Source organism: Haemorhous mexicanus, chromosome 5, assembly GCF_027477595.1.
Source record: "Haemorhous mexicanus isolate bHaeMex1 chromosome 5, bHaeMex1.pri, whole genome shotgun sequence".
NCBI classification, from domain to species: Eukaryota; Metazoa; Chordata; class Aves; order Passeriformes; family Fringillidae; genus Haemorhous; species Haemorhous mexicanus.
The window spans coordinates 51,525,190-51,542,222 of NC_082345.1; the positions used below are offsets into that span (position 1 = coordinate 51,525,190).

At 37.6% G+C, this 17,033-nt stretch overlaps 1 protein-coding gene across 3 annotated transcripts in view; it reads right to left on the reverse strand.

The window, feature by feature from the left end:
- The window catches only part of TFEC (transcription factor EC), a 125,953-nt gene extending 109,474 nt beyond the window's left edge, over window positions 1-16,479 (reverse strand). For all 3 annotated transcript variants that reach the window (XM_059847139.1, XM_059847138.1, XM_059847135.1), the window contains exon 1: window positions 16,377-16,479. In XM_059847139.1, coding sequence (XP_059703122.1) covers window positions 16,377-16,415 — 39 coding nt within the window. In that variant the 5' untranslated portion in view covers window positions 16,416-16,479. The remainder of the gene's footprint in view (window positions 1-16,376) is intronic.
- Between the last annotated feature and the right edge of the window lie 554 nt (window positions 16,480-17,033).

Consider the following 17,033-nt stretch of genomic DNA (forward strand, 5'->3'; position numbering starts at 1 on the left):
ACTGAGAAATGCCTGGAAGTTTAGTCAAAATATTAATTTAGAACACATGGATTTTTTTTGCTGTGCCACTCTAATTTTCTTGTAAAAACTTTTCAAAATAACGAGATCAGAAAATATTTTCTTTTTTATTGCCTAAGCCAACCATTTTTAAAAAGGGCACAGATATCCCATAAAATTTCAATGTTTTAAAGGGGGACAGACCCAGCCCTGGGATAAGCCCTTCACCTCAGTAAATCCCAGCTATCCTGCATTTGGCTTTAAATCATTGTGTGCCACTTCAATAAACCAGTCCTAGAAAACTCACTTTATATTTTTCATATTTTTTATATTTTATATATATATTGAATATTTTTATATTTTTAAATAAAATTTAAAATATTTTTATCTTTTTTCTATTTTTTGAATGTGATCCAAGCCACCCTTACCCCAGGGAATATATTTTTCTTTTGCTCAATAGAAATAAGATGCTGTTGATGTATCAATGGTCAAACACCTCCATTCTGTGCAATGAGCTGGTTCACCCAATGCTGAAACTGAGTCTAGAAGGCAGTAGCACTTAATCAATTTTTTTCCATAAGGAAGAATGCACTGTGCAGCTTGTCTAAAATCTCATCAGTCTGAGTGAGAATTTAAGCCTTTCTGTTTTCACAAAGACACATTAGTCTTGAGTCCTCATAACACTAGCAGGGGAGTGAACAGCTTGTTTAGCCTCAACCTTCACAATGTCTCCAATTTCATGGGCAGTTTCCCCAGTAACTCAGACAAGAGTTAGAAAGTCTGACCTTGGACATCACCCAGAGACAGCCACCTGCTTACAGGACTGACTTCTGTTCCCTTTGATTTAATGGAAGGACAGACTCTTCTATTAAAGAGGTCAACTGATCCAAGAGGGACTCTGCTTACAGCCAGGAAAAAATCTCTGGTGTGATTTTGTCTAACAGAGGGTGAATTTTTCCTTTCTAATCCAGTCACACACATGCCCAAACTATTTCCGGTTCAAATGTAATTTCATCGGTGCTATAAATTAAACTCTCTCAGTGTCAAACATCTTAAAAAAGTCCCCAAACCATAGTGTTTAGCTACTTAGGGATGCCAATGGGCTGGTTCTCACTGGAGTAAGAGTTGGATTTCAGTCGTGCATGATTTAGCTATATGATGCCGAATCTTGGCAAATCTTACATTTCTCTTGGATTTAAAATCTAATTTAAATAACTGTTAGACCTTCAGGACAGATTCTTCCTCCAAAGAGGCTTTTACTATTCACCCAGGGCCTTTTAAATGAAGGGAAGATTTCAGAGGACAATTCCTGTAAACAAATAGCAGATAAAGGAACAGTTTATCACAATCCCATGGATTCTAATACACAAAATGTCGTGTCTTCTTTTGCTGATCTTACAGTAGAACTCCATAGTAATAGTGCCTGACCACACAGAGTTCTCACTAGTCTCTGGAAAACAGTAGTCAGGACTGTTGAGGACCTGGCTAGTGTAACTCAATTTGTGGGAGAGAAGATTATCATGAGATTTATCTGGAGTGGGGAAGGACACTCTTCTACAATTCTAAGGAAATAAATTTTACTGCTGCTTATGGATAACCTCAACCTCCCTGCCTTCTTGAAGACTGCTTTTAGAATGACTTGTTAGAATAACTCCTAATGACTAAGGCTGAGGGTTCAGGTGCATTTATTTGACTTTTCCTCTTCAGAATTTTGCCATTCTGAAGAACAACCTCAAAAATTTTATGCTAAACTAAAAATCTTTTGATGCACTGAGAATAATATAGCGTAGACTGAGTAGAATAGCTTTCATGTTACCTCTGAGGAGATGCTGTTTCCTCATTCTCTCAAATTTCAGACCCAGAGTAGCCCAGTTCTTCCTTGAGGTGGCTGCTACACAAGCTGTGTTTCCCTGCATCTCTACAGAGGCACTACTTAGTGTCCCTGTCTGAAGCTACTGCTGCTCTTGGCCAAAAATATAACTCTCTTTCACCAACAGAGATGTGAATCAACACATATTGGTGGTGTACTACTTCCCACAGGTCCTTGGTACAGATCAGTTTAGCTGCATCCCATATTATGGTTTTCTACAAGGCAGGGGAGTTGGAACCAGCTGATCATTAAAGGCCCCTTGCAACCCAAGCTATTCCAGAATAAGATCATACCATAACACCTGCCCTCCCTATGTTCTAGCCTGAAACTTTGCTTGGAACTAGGTGGTTTCCTTGGCTTTGGCTCCTGAAATCAGTCTCAGACTGCTTCCATAAGAAGTGACTTAGCATATCACAAGCCTATCTGTACACACCTGTGTGGGTTTCTTTCTAAGTGAATTGAGTACCTAAGTGCAGTGAGATAGATGGGAGGATGGTTATTGTGTTTATTAAATATTATTTGTAATGTAAGCAATTTACTTACCAGATTAATTAAACAATGGGGGGGAAAAAAACCCTCCTGCACCCATAATGAAAATAAATTAATTATAATGTATTATTTAAAGACAGCTGCGAAGACACAATCGGATCTTCTACAAATAGGAAACAATTTTATTTTGTCCAGAAACTTTTAATTTAGGGTTTAAGGAGAGCAAGTTTTTGTTCAGTCGTGAAAGTCCTGATTTTGACTTTAGGGCAACAGCATTTTTAGTTCCTGGCATTTTCAGTATTTTACTTTTTCTCCACTAGATGTCCCCAGCCAGTCACAGTACAGGTGGCTTTCACTTATCGGATATTCGTAATCTGAAAGGGTAGATACTTCCATTGAAGTTATTAAGATATATATTATTAAGATATAATATTACTAAGATATCATGATTAATGACTTTCACTCTAGACTTCATTTTATCTAGGAAGATTAGCAAGACACGGATCCTTAAGAAGAACACAAAAATTCAATTCTCTGCTTAAGATATAGCAGTTTCCCAACTCAGGAAGAAATTAAGAATCATGTATGCTTTCTTCTCTGGAAATATTTAAGTAATCAAAGTCTTAAAACAAATGAAAATCCTTGTTGTACAAATCCTTCTATATCAAAAGGAAAGCCTTAGCAGGTTTTTTTTTTCTTCTTACTCAGTTACTTTCAAAGGATGTGTAAGAGTTTCGCAGAGCCCTTCACAGCTGACTGAGCTAACAGCAGGAGTCTGGCTTAATTTGAGTTTTAATGGATCTTTAAAGTAAAATGAGACCAAAATCTGGAATGACTATAAATATCATTTTAAGCCTTTCCCACCTTCCCAAAATGTAGAAGATTGGACACAATACTTTCATATTAGAATTTTAAGACAGGTAACCTGAGCTAGAACTAATTTTGCCTTTTGTGACATGCAGCGAGCTCTGCGAGGCTTTCAGGCTTTGCAAACCCTGGGCTGTAGGCGCTGCTGCAGCAGAGCACTGCAGTGGGCTGATGTGCCTCTGGTTTTGAGGGATGCAATAAGGATTTGTAAAAGGCAACAGAGGGCCTTAAACTAGAACCATTTAGCAGCATGTTTCTGACTCTCAGGGGATCAGCTAAAATGTTAGTGCTGTCTACATAAGCATCTTCTGTACCAGAGAGAAAGAAAAACCCCACAGCAAGTACTCCTTGCAGGAATGATGGTAAACACAGACTGGGGACCCACAACCTTCCAGTGGTTTCATCAGCAGAGCCACCGGCCCTCACAGTGACAATAAAAGGCATCATTTTGCCAATACAAATAATGAATAGATGTGAGAAACAGTGAAACAAAGCCCAGTGCTCTTGTTGCCATCCATTTGTTACAGTTAGTAAGGTAACTTTGTTCCTCCCAGAACTCAAGTCTGATACTCTTTGCTACCAGGGGACTTGGTCTGGGGTTTTTTGGTTTTTTTTTTTTTTTTTTTGTGTAAAAGGTTTGAAAGAATCTTACAGTGGAAAAACTGGAGTCTTAAAGGTGAGTTGGCTGAGAAGGCTGCTGAGAGGCTCTTTTTGGGTTTTTTATGACAGAAATCTTGCAGGGTTTGTGTAGGATTTGATTTTGGAAAGAAAACCAATTAAGAGTCTAATTTGCAGGTGCTTCCTCTCAGTTTTTTTCTCTGTAGCCCTGATGATCAGTACTTCCCCAAAAAAAAGAGATGGTGAAACAACAGTATTACAGGACTCAGGGAAGCAAACACCAAGAAGTAAAAAGTAGAATAAAAGAGAATAGAGTGAAACATTTTCAAAACTTTCAGTTGTTTTCTTTCTCTTCATGGAGAAAAGCGACAAAGGAATTCCCCTATGCCAGGGAAAATCTTCATTGGCCCCATTGCAGCAGCTTTCCTGTCCCCTTATGAGCATCTGGCCCACAAGGAGTTCCCAGCTGCGGTCACCTGCAGCAGTTTGTGCCCAGGGTTTGGCACTAAACTCAGGACTCAGACTGAATTTTCACTGTCTGAAAACTTTCCCACACCTCCCACTTATGCAGCTCTGTGGCTTGGCCTCTGGGCTGCACAGGGCGAGGCAGGGATAGGGACTGGGGGCTGGCATGTTCTCAGGACACATCAGAGCTGCCAGGCTGTGGGACAGGTCTGGGGAGGCTGCAGCCCCTCCGCCTGCCCTCGCTCCCACCTTGCACCACAAGGATGGTGCAAGGTGGGAGCTGCTCCTGCTCTGATCACCCTGACTCACCATATGGTTTCACCCTCCCACAGCAACACGAAGCCTCAGTTGCTTCTTGCTTAGGCAGAAAAATCAAACAGAGGAACATTGATGCCACAAATATCTTAGAAAAGATAGCCAACCTCACTAAACATAGGCCAGATGAGATTCCTGGCTCTCTTTCTTTCAATTCTTTTGTGACTTTAACAACTGGAGTAGTGTGCATCCTCTTATACATACAACTAGCTGCAGTCAGCGCTTTGTGAAAGAACTTTGCGAAGCAGAATCTGTTTGATACTCATTCATTTAGGCCTCAAGCAAATGAAGCTAAACAAATTGCAATAAATGGCTTGGGCATTAGCCCAAAAGTCAGCAACCAAGTATTACTGCTGGCTTCCTGTGTTACCTTCAATTCCCTAAGAGCTGCCTCTCTGAGCATCCCTGGCTGCAAAGCAGAGACAATATGCAACCATCCTAATTCTGTGTTAGTCTGTGAGAGAGCATCAGCTTCTAGGAGCTAGTCTTATTTATATATTCTCACTGCATCTTATATTGCCTAACAAACAGGGTGAAGTAACTTACCATGGAGTTAAGGTTTCCCTGAATAATGTGCAAGGGTTGACTTTTACCTCCTCTGTACTCTAAAATTCATAGAAGCATCCCAATATGTCCAAAACTGAGAGCTGAGGTCTTTGATTGTCTGGATTTTGTCCAAAACTACGGCAGAGTATCTGAATTAACTCAGTGCAAAATTTGTGTGACTTTTTTTTTTTTTTTTTTTTTTTTTTTTTTTTTTTGTGGTAGAAATAGTGTTCAGACTGTTCAAAATGTAAGTTGCACACAAGGGATGTTTGACAATGTAAAGGAGAACATTTCCTCCCTGAAGTTCACGTGGTAGGCTGACTAAAGCTCTCTGGGGGTTCCCCTTCTGCAGACATCAAGCAGGGGAAATATTGCCAAATATATCAGATCATCTCTTTTCTTCTACCTTTCCTGTCTGCAGACAGAACTCCCCTTTGATACCCCATAGAGTTTATCTGGTGGACAAGGTAAAAACCTTTTGTCATATGGTACATTCACAAATTTTTCCCTCCACATTCCCAACTTCTCTGCTTTGTCTTCTCCCTATTAGAAAGCCATATGCTTTCTCAGTGGTTCAAGTGTCCTGATATCACAAAGAAGGGAAAGTTCATTGACTACATAAGCTCACTCATTATCCTCTTCTACAGAGTTGAGCTCTGCTTTATTTATCCTTCTCATCTTTTTCCAGACTACATTCATCTTGCTGAAAGTTCATGTGTGGTCTAAGCTCGCCATCTAGGCTCCTTAATAGAGACATAGAAAATTATTCATTTCATGTCTGCTTTAAAACTTCAGGGGATAAAATTACTCACCTTGGGAGGAGGTTTTCTACTTCTTATCCCCCCATCCTCTCGAGAGGAAGTCTAGACAAAAGTTTAGACTGAATGCTTAACATGCTTTGATGAAAATTAGATGGGATGAATTTCAGTCCCACTTACCAGAACCTTCCCTTTAAGTAGTTGCTCTGCTCCTCCAGCTAGTAGTTTGGAAATTGCAGAGGCATTTCAAGGAGCCTCAAAAGGAAGAAGGCACGTCATGATTTATAAAACTTGCAAAGCAGTTGATCCACTGAACAAAAAAAGGACTGGAAGTACTCTACAAATACTGGAAAAGGTTAGTGTTGCCTGTCATGTCTGTGCCTCAGCAGAAGATGTGATGTCTGGAAAAAGGGGATGCATTACTTCCAAGAGCAACCACCACCTCACAACTTCACTGCTCAAAAATTATAAGTTAGAAACCAAGAAAACACTAAGTTAAATTGCACCCTAAAAAAAGGACATTCAGATTACCATAACTCACAACTCCATTCACAGGCCAATTAGCTAGCACTGCATTGAGTTTAAAGTCATGCACAGACTGATGTACACATACAGCTCCAGGGTCCTGGATGAGGAACTTCCAACATGAGTTCATTTTGTATAAATATGTGACACATCTATAAGCCTAAGGCCTTTCCTTCCGGAAACTCAGAGAAGGTTTTACTTCATCCAGAGGTTGTGAAATAGGAGAAGGTGGCCTTTCCTTACAATCTGCTGAACCAGAAGAATTTTTGTACTTATATAGAGGCAGTTGGGAATATCATTTACCACTTGTGATTTTAATTTCCCATCTTGAAACATCATAAAAAATTAAATAAAAATATTAAAATGAACCTGTAAAGAAGATAGCAAATACTTTATATATTTTTTGTAATGAATGGTATTTTGTTCAGTATAAACACTTGCAGAGAGGGTGTTTTAAAAATTCCCAACTATACTACTATGTTGTATATTTTAATATGGCTTTCTAACTATACTCTTGTGCTTAAAAGAGTATTATTTCATGATGTTATGAAACATTAAAGTGTATTATGGTACAGAGTTCAGATGGGATTGGGTGGGTTTCCCTTTAGACTCCACAGTTTTATTTAATCTTTTTATAACTCCTATGATCTTGAAAGATGAAACTCAAAAAACCTTGCTGTGCATAGGATTTTAATGAAGTTTTCAGAAAAAAAATGTTATTAACACAAGCTGAAAGATGGTCTGAACCAACACTCTTTCTCTTGTCAGATGTAATAGTCTGCCAGAACAGACCATGTTTTGATCATGGATATAAGAAGCCCAGATTCAGGAATATTCTTCATCATTTGTACAGAAGTTGGTAAAGTTTTTCTGTCTCTCTCACTCATAAGCATATGTTTAAGTGTTGGGGAAATTGAATGATTCTGAATTTTATTTTCTGGAAAATACATTATTTTAAATTAAAGTTTAGGCTTTAAAAAAAATGTATTTCCCTTGAAAGTTCAATTTTAATAGCTCTGTTAGTTACCTTACTAGAAGTTTCTTCTGAATGTAATTATCTTTTATGATAAAATCTATCAGACTATCAGATGTTCTGCTAGACCTCAGGAAGGCCTCAGACCCTGTATTAAATCAATACAATCTGGGAACACCTTATAAAGATGTTCATTTCACTTTTTTTTCTCTTCTTTTTTTTGAATGGAGATAAAAATATTCCCAAGACTTAAAAGCAGTGAAGAAGAAATGACAGTAATCATTGGGAGCTCCAAAAAGCAGTCCTCAAAGACAAAATAAATGCTTTTTTTAAAGGCATAGCACAGAGAAAATCCTTATGATGCTTGGGATCATGATTGCACATTTTAAGGTATGCAACACAAAAAATTCCCTAGGAATACTGCTGAAATCTGCAAAGTGCAACAAATCAGAATAATAATCATAATACTGACATAATAATAATAATAATAATAACTTCTGAGATGTTCAAAATAAAACTTGGAGAGAGCAGCAACCTTCCAACATAATCTTATATATTTTGTATTTTTTGCACAATCCCACACATTTTATATTAGTTGTTGACTAAAACAATGAAGGAGATAGAGCTCAGGTTTTCCTAATGATCAAAGAACACAGAATGACAGTGATCCCAGGTCTCAGTACTGCAATACAGATCTGCCTGACTACTGACACATAGCATCAGTACCTCTCAGAGAATTGCTGGCAGAGTGGAAGAGTAAAATTCTCATCATTGAACATTTCAGCATGCATAGAATTCTACCCACTACTGAAAAATCTTTACTGAACTCTGAAGAGTATAAAGTAGCCATCAGTACTTTCATAAAATAAAATGTAAAAACCTGCATTCATCTACTTTTACATCAGACCATGTAGATTAAAACGCACTGCTACAGAAGTACTTCAGGAAACAACTGTTCAAATATTGTGTCTATCAAGAGGACTCTTTGGCTGAGGTTCAAGATTAAGAGACTCTATGAAGAAGTCCTCACTGCTCTGGGTATCTAGGCTTCCATTACAGTCAGCAGTTTCAAAGCAGCAACACGAGGGTAACCCAGTTCCCCTGGGAGAAGCCGGTCAGTTGAATCACTCTCCTTGCAGCTCTGACCATATTGACCAGATATCCATGGAGGTCAAGGGAGTCTAGCTCACAGGTGGACACAAGGTTGTCTGAATCCCAGAGCAAATCCCATCTCTTAAAGGATTGTAAAACATGCTATTATGGAACTTCCTGGGCAAAGCATATATTCATTCTGTTCCATCTGCTTCCACTAAGAATCAGTCTGGTCCCTGGCTTGGAAGAACAACTTAAATGCTGTATGCAACTGATCTTTTCCTGCCCTTTGTGTATGCGACACAATATATTATTTAATTACAATATCATATCATTTTCTCTCAAGATCCTGTTTAAGAACAGAAGCAGCCTGATGGGACACATGATAAAGGAGAATTTAGATGCTGCACAATTGTTTGAGATCTCCTCCCATGGTTCTGGTATGCTTTACAGAATCTATTTGGGAGTATTTATCCTGTCCTTTGCATTTGTATTCCTCTATGAATCCTTCTCTCTCTCTGAATCTCTCTCTCTCTCTACTTCTCATTATTTTTTGTAGGGAAGTGATTTTTATTTTTTTTCCCCTCTGATTCTAATTCAAGGCACCTGAGAAACAATTTACATGTAGAACCTGGATACATCAGTTCAGCCACAACACTATGAAAAACAGACAGGACGGAACTGATCTGTGATGCATTCTTAGACTTAGAAATCACTGACTTCAATGAAAAATGGTAGTAATCACATTGAAAGAAGAACAAAAAAGTCTCTAGAAGTGATTTCCTTTTATTAAGAAAATATAAGATGCTATTACAGTGCTCCAGCAACTCTTGGGGACTTCCTCAGGGTGCTGAGGCTGAAACCAGTAACCCATTACTTCCCGGGAGATTGCCCTAACCACACCACAAATTTTCATCCCATCCTCTACACTGAGACAGAGCTCAGCCAGGCCCACTGATGAACACTGTGAGAAGGAGGGGTAGAGGTCTTGGGACCCAGCTTAAGGGCCTGCTTATGCAGCATGGGTTAAAACATCTGGGGAGAAAATGTTCAAATGGTTTGCTTAGCAGGAACTAACCATTATTGCTGTCAGGGAAAAAAAAACAGACTTCTGAAGCCCAGTCTTAGCCACTGCTCTTCCATCATTTATAAGCACATTTGGCTCCTACTCTAAAGTACTTCAGTAGCTTCTGTCATATTAGAATGATTTCATAGAATTTTTTAATCCCTTTTTCAAGTAAATTAACACAAAGACCTATAAATAAGTTTTAAATTACTGTCTCTATCACACACTGCTGTGGAGGACATAAAATCTCCTGGGAGTTTGATCTGTGTTAATTAAATAAAAAAAAATCTCCATAAGGTCTAAAGCATGCTTAATGAATTAACATGGAGGCCCCATTGAGCAAAAGTCTTTTAAACTCCAGTGAAACAAATCAACCCACATTCTATTATTATCCACTTAACAAATTTAATCTGTTGCTTTATATCATGTGAGACCAGTTTTTCATAAATGCTAATTAAAACTATTAAAAATGGAAATCTTCTTCTGAGGGGCTTATGCAAAGTGTGAATATTGATGCAAAGAGATAGGCCTGTTTGTCCTTCTGAAGGGAAGATAGTGCTTCTGCTGTGCCCAGCTGTGCTTGGGAAACCTGCTGGGAGTGAGCACGGGCACCTGGAGCAATTTGAAGCATGAAAGGGGTTTCAAAAAGCACCCTTTAAAGGAAGCTGGTATTGCCATTTCACTGACAGGGTAGCACCAGTTTTGATGAATGCCATCATACTTGAACCACAGAGAGCTAGAGGGAAGAAAACAAACTAAAGCAAAAAATAAAGCACTTCCTGATTTGAATCCTCAGAGTCCATACATATTGAAGGCAATTTAGTGGTACTCTGTAACTTGGCCCACGATTGATCAATGTATGGGGAAAGAGATGCTTATAGAAAAGACTGAAACTGAGTTGGGTAGGATGCTCAGATCATCCCAGGGAATAACCCTCCCAGGAAGCAGCAGAAAGTTAGAGAATTCACAGGCACACAGTTCTTCTTTAGCAACTGGTTTTAATCTGCCAGATTTTTTTCCGAGCATGCAATGAGGAGCACATGCATATGATTGCTGCCAGATTTTCTGCTGTTAGATCCTAAACAAGACTGCAGATTAGTAGGTAAAAACATGAAAAGAATATAAAAAGTTCAGAGTTTAAAATCTGCATAAAGTTCATGTAAGCAGACTTTAAATCTTGCTTTCTTTACACAAATACCCGACCTTCTCTGTTTGTCTTGCACATGCAGTAATTATTTTATTTTTTATTTAAGCTCTTCAGATTAATTAATTTCTCAGCACTTCAACAAAAATCAGAAACATTAGAGCCTCTCATTCACAAAATCGTGGAAAATAACAACTTGAATTGCCATCAGGAAATCATCTCATGCATTCCCCAGATCTGCTATGTGATAAACTGTATCCATATTATTCCTGATGCATGTTTGTATTATATGCTTCTTAAAAGCTCTAGTAAAAGAAATACCTACACAGAAAACTAGACATTTCTCAGTGACAACATGTATAGGCCTGAGCCTACATGCAACTTCAGTTTTTATTATTATCTTCTCACTATGTTTACTAAATTAGAAGTCACTTGCTTTTTTTTTTTGCTTTTATATTTATGTCACATTCATATTATATATTAAATTTTATGCACATTTATTAAATTTTTGCATATTATACAGTATATTTATAATCTTTATATTTATAACATGCAAATTTTCCTGGCTTTTTAATTTTATTAGACAAATATGTCTCTCTGTTAGAAACATTCAGTGTTTTTTAGAAGCCGCACATCATGATTTTAAGACAGTGACTATTTTCTTTTAATCTCAACTATTCTAACAGCATGCAGACCCCCAAACAATAGTATTCCTCTATGAATTATACTCACTGTCTTACTTTACATTAATACATGCCACACTATATAATAAATAAGCTAAGTTTACCAAAAAGGGCTGGCACATATTACTGGGAAATGTGATGATATTTTATTCAGTTGAGGAAAGACAGCTCTGAGTCATTCTCACTCACATGATGTTCAAGTGCTCACACAGAAAAATCACTATACACAACTTTATACCCCAGGGACTTTATACCTCAAACATCTTAGAACTGCACTTTCACTCTGGTTTCACTTTCTGTCAACATAACACTCTGAGAACAAAGTTTTGCCAACATGGAATTTTACCCTCAAGCCCGTTTCAAGAGACATTAAGTTGGTTCAGCCATTCCAACATAAGATTTTTCCTCCATCAGTAGATTCCTTATATACTTTAAAGTGAGGTTATTGTCTTCCCTCTTTTCCTTAAAATTTAGTTGGAATGGGAAAATATAGAAACAAAGCAGTGCTACCATGATAGCTGCAGTTGCAAAAAGAGTTTCCAGTGAATGGGCCATATCCAGGACATTGAAAAAGTGACAAAATACCACTTTAATCAGATCTTTCTGATTCTGTGTCATGAGCAGGTGAGAAGTCTGAGAAGACAGAAAAACTCATAGCAGTAAAACTGATGTAATCAGGAGAGGAGAAAACTGAGTCATTTCTGAAAAGGCAGTAGTCAAGTTCTGTCTTATTTTCAGTAGGACAGTTCGGAAGAAGGGAAAAAATTAAATAACTCCAAATTAGCATTTGGCATCAGTAATAATGTTGCCAAAAGGAAAAAAATTACAACCTACAGGTAAACAATGGGGTATTTCCAAACTTAGAAATTTAACTATGCCAATACTAATTTCAAAAAAGCAATTGGGAGTATTTAGGCAAGAACAGTGACTTCTAAACTGGAAGAATGACTTGGAAGTGGCAGAGTGAAAGACAGCCAGAAGTCAGTGCAAACATAGACATCACCCTTAAGTTCTAGTGATAACATAAAAAATAAAACTGTCATAGATATTTCTCTGTTATTAACAAGAGAGTGGTATCTGGTCAGCAAACAGTTGTTCTATTTGGCCTACAGCATTCACAGCATGGAACAACCACTATCAATTTTCACGCTGGGGAGGAGGCACACACAACACATTTGGGTCCTAACAAACAGAGCCACTGAGAATTTTGAGAGCAGTTGAACAAAATACATAGAAATACAAAAAATAAAGAAAAACTGGTATTTCATCAGAAAAGAAAATGGCATGCATATACCAGGCTAAATGCTTTGCATAAGGAAATTATACTTATCTTTTTTTGTTGCTATTTATTTATATACCTTTATTTATGAAAACTGAGTGCAAAATAAAGCTAAAACAAAATGGTAATGTTAAAATCTAAACCATAAGATAAACATATCTTATGTACATATTCACAGTTTATCATTATGCTATTTTATTGCATAAGTCAGGCAGCACCTATGCACAAAATAGCTTTTTTTCTAGCTTTTCTTACATCTTCCAGACTATTCATGTCTTTCTCTTTCCCACCTTCTCCATTTATTACATTGCCACACAAAGGCCTTAGTCTGACAAAGAACACAGCATCTTATATTTTTGCATATTCTCAGATAAGCAATGTAAATACAGAAACTTGCTGTGTTAGACTGCAAAAGTTATAGTGAAAAGGGTCACAAAGATCCCAAAACAATGGTGAGTCATTGAAACACAACAGAGAGACAATCTTATGGAACAACCTACTGACAAAAATGTGGTTAAGAAAAAAAAATTAGTCCATACAAAAATAGTGAGAAAAAGAATATTATTTTGGAACTCAAATACATGACATTAAAAGAGTTTCTTATATCTACATCAAACTTCATTTTTAAATTAGCCGTTTGGCATCCAGTCCTGCAATAATCTTTTCTCCAACTAACAGAGCAGTTTTTTTTTTTCAGGTAAATGCATATATAACTCTTCTTCTTTCTTACACCACAAGGACAAGGCTTCTGGTCATTGAAGGTAAGCAAAGAGAAAAGTAGGATTCATGACACTTCCCACCCAAAGCTCCTTCCAAAGCCATGGAGAGCTGGATGTGCTGCACCCTACACACACATGGAGATGAGTAAATGCATTCTGTGCCTGTACACCTGCATGCTGCCTACTTCTGCCCATGCAGTTCCAGGTACAATCCACATCACAGGCTGGGTGACGCTGAGCTCAGCGTGCCACGATGTGCACATGCACCAAACAGGCACAAAGAGGGCAGGGAGCACAACAATGTCAGTGCAGGCTACACCTCTGTGGCCACAGCACACACGTGGAGGCACATCTCCACTCTGGGAAGATCAAAACCTTGGATGCAAGACAGAAATTTCCTTTTTGGAGCCCAGGTCCCCACCCTAGACTCCAGGACTTATTTCCCCAGTAGGAATTGGTGGGGAATCATAGCTACATTAGGGTCCATTTTAAAAGGGCATGTTTAAACATCACATGTTTTGCAGTATGTTGAAAGAATTTAGATCCCCCTTTCTTTATGTCTAAAAATATGCAGTGACATTTGAAAGAAGGAAGTATGGTCCAAATATAGATGTGGGAGATTTCAGTATTGTCATCTTGTGCTGCTAAAAACTATGATAAAAAAACCAAACACCCATTGTTCCATATACAGAGAACCATTACCAGAAACTGAGCAATTACAGAACACTGCATATTTTCCACACATTCTGGGCATGGTTTTGATGTCTTTGTTCATGTTTAACAGTGCTTCACTTTTTGAGTAGCTCCACTTATGTCAGGAATAGCACTCATGCAATATGAATAAACATTGCCTAAAGTTGCATTATTTTTAAAATTCCTACACTGATCTTTTAAAACATAAGTAGATATAAATATATCCTCCCATTTTTTCAGGTTTACGTTGGAAGAAGTCTCCTTTCAAAGATAAATAAATTGAAAAAAATCACTGACAAATTTTTAGAAGAGCGAAATAATAAAATTGTTACTTTGAATAATGGTAAGCTATGTCATGGAAAGATAATGCTTTCCACATGCATTGAGAAGCTAAAACTTTTTCTAATAATTATGGCTATTAATTGAAAAATATGTCCTAAGTACTTTGGAAAACATGAAGGAAGTGACCGCTTTTAGGAAAGAAAAAACATCTCCGATTTTTTAAAGCAATTTTAGCATTTCATGATAAATTGTTGAGTGTGGGGTTTTTTTATGAAACATCCAGTTCTAAGGACACTCTGGGGGCAGTAGCACATTAATAGGCTTCCTGCCTCTGTCAAATTTGCAGAACCTAAATGCCAATAAAAAAATAAGTTTGGGGTTCGGGTTGGGGGGGCAGAGGGGAGGCTGGGTTGTTTTTTGGGTTGTTTTTTTTAATAATGGACTTTAAGTTTAAATTGACCAAAGAAGAATCAGGATCTCGTTACCTCCTCTACATCAGAGATTTTAAGAACAAGCTTTCATTTGATTTTTTTTTTCTCTGTCTTTTATCTAGCTTCATTTCTCTCAGCCTTAGAAACTTCTGACCGTCAGTTAGAGATTACTTTCCTACTACCTTGTATCCAGGCTAGCTATTACAAGTAGTCAATAACACTCTGTGTCGGTCATTATGCCATTCTAAAACTTCTGACCAACATCAGCAAGAATGATACAAGTTTATGTCCTTCATCTATACCTACTACTTGTAGCCAAGAGGTGAGAGAAATTCAGCGTGCCTGAGTCTAATTGAGTGTAAAATCCTTGTATCATATTCTGCATCTTTCAAAATCCCACAACAGATTTGCTGTTCTTTCTTCAAAAGTACAACAAAAAATGAAGAGAAGACGAGTCAAGGCTTATTAACTATGCTTTCACCTTCACACAATAAGTGTAATGTGGCTGGAAGTCTTTCCTCCAGAAAAACTCATTTGGAGAGGTGTAGCCCCAAAGACAGCACTAGAGCTTACAGAATCAAGGAATGGTGTGGTTTGGAAGGCATCTGGAAGATCATCTAGTTTCAACCTCCCTGCCCTGAGCCAGGACACCTCGCACCAGATCAGGTTGCTCAAAGTTCCATTCAACCTGTCTAGAACTTTCTCAGCAACATTCTCAGGGCAATTTGTGCCAGCATCTCACCACCATCACAATAAATAAATTTTTCCTAATATCTAATCTAAACCAATTCTGTGTAAATGTAAAGCCACTCCTGCTGCTTCCATCACTACATGATAGAAGCATTGTAAAAAGCTTGAACAGGATTGAGCCGTCAGCCTTGACCCAGCTGCAGAATGCAGCAGACAGCAGCACAGGAACAGCCATGGCTCTTTCTCTAGTTGCTCTTCCCTTTTCCCACCCTCAGCACACAGGGAGATGCACAGCTGGAGTGAGAGCAAGAAGCTGACTCAGGCCTAAGCATCAGCCAGCACCAAGTATTGAGGAGTGCACCTGCACACACTGCTGCAACTGTGATTTCTAGCAGCATGCATCTAAGAATGTGATTCAGCCAAGAGCGCCAGAACTGTGTCTGAACACTAACCTTAGGAAACACTACAGTAGTCATGCAGTAACATCAATGTACTCAGTATATGACATGCAAAAATTGTACCTAATATAGAACTTCACAGCATCTTCATAAAACAGATAAACACATTGGTGTAAACGTTAACACGTTTAACCCTTTAGTTTGCTCACTTCATTAGCCCCTTAAACTATGATACAAAGCATTTTATGGCAATGAAATTATTTTCCTGTTTCTCCATTACAATGACCTCCAGCCAATTCAGAACATCTCTGGACATCACTGAAATAAAAACACATAATTTAAAAACATTTTAGCTGCCAGAGCTTGCTGAAGTGAAGTTATCTCTTTTGATTTTAATCAGTAAGTAATATATTTCAATCAATAATATCTGTTTTCTTGTTTCTATTTCTTGAAGAAATATTCTCAAAAAATATTACCTTCAGTAATGCTGCAGGCACATTATTTGCTGTATGCATTTTCTGTATTGGCTTTTCAGACAAAGAACATGTTCTCTTTCAGTTCTAAATGGGTGTCTTTGTCTCCCCTTAGACCAAGGGCATGCTATATAAACCAAAGTCACTTCCTCTTTTTTACAGAAAACTTGTTCCCCATTTATTAAACAGAGATGTTAAGTGATGACTAATATATAAGTGTAACTATTTTGACTACTGTCAGCCTCTCAAAGAAATGCCAGGATATTACTTTAAGATTAGAAACAAGAAATATTGATAAAATGCTACTCCTCTAACATAATTCTGCTAAAGAGGCCATGAAAAATGGCAAAGCATCTTTTAGCAAGTGTCCAGTGCTACACATGATAAAAAACCAAATACATGTGTTAGCCTAAAAAATAACAACACTATTCAATACCAAAACATAAACATAAAGGAATACAGCTGATCACTATTTTCTTACAAGATCTACTGTATTTACAAAAATTAAATATGTGAATATTTTAATAACATTCTAAATCATTGTATTATTTGTCTCTTTAATCACTTTAAGTGTTGCAGCAAATCAATACACACTTTGTGTCATTTCCCAGACAATAATATTTGATTGATATTTCAGTAAAACGTGTGTATGCTTAACAG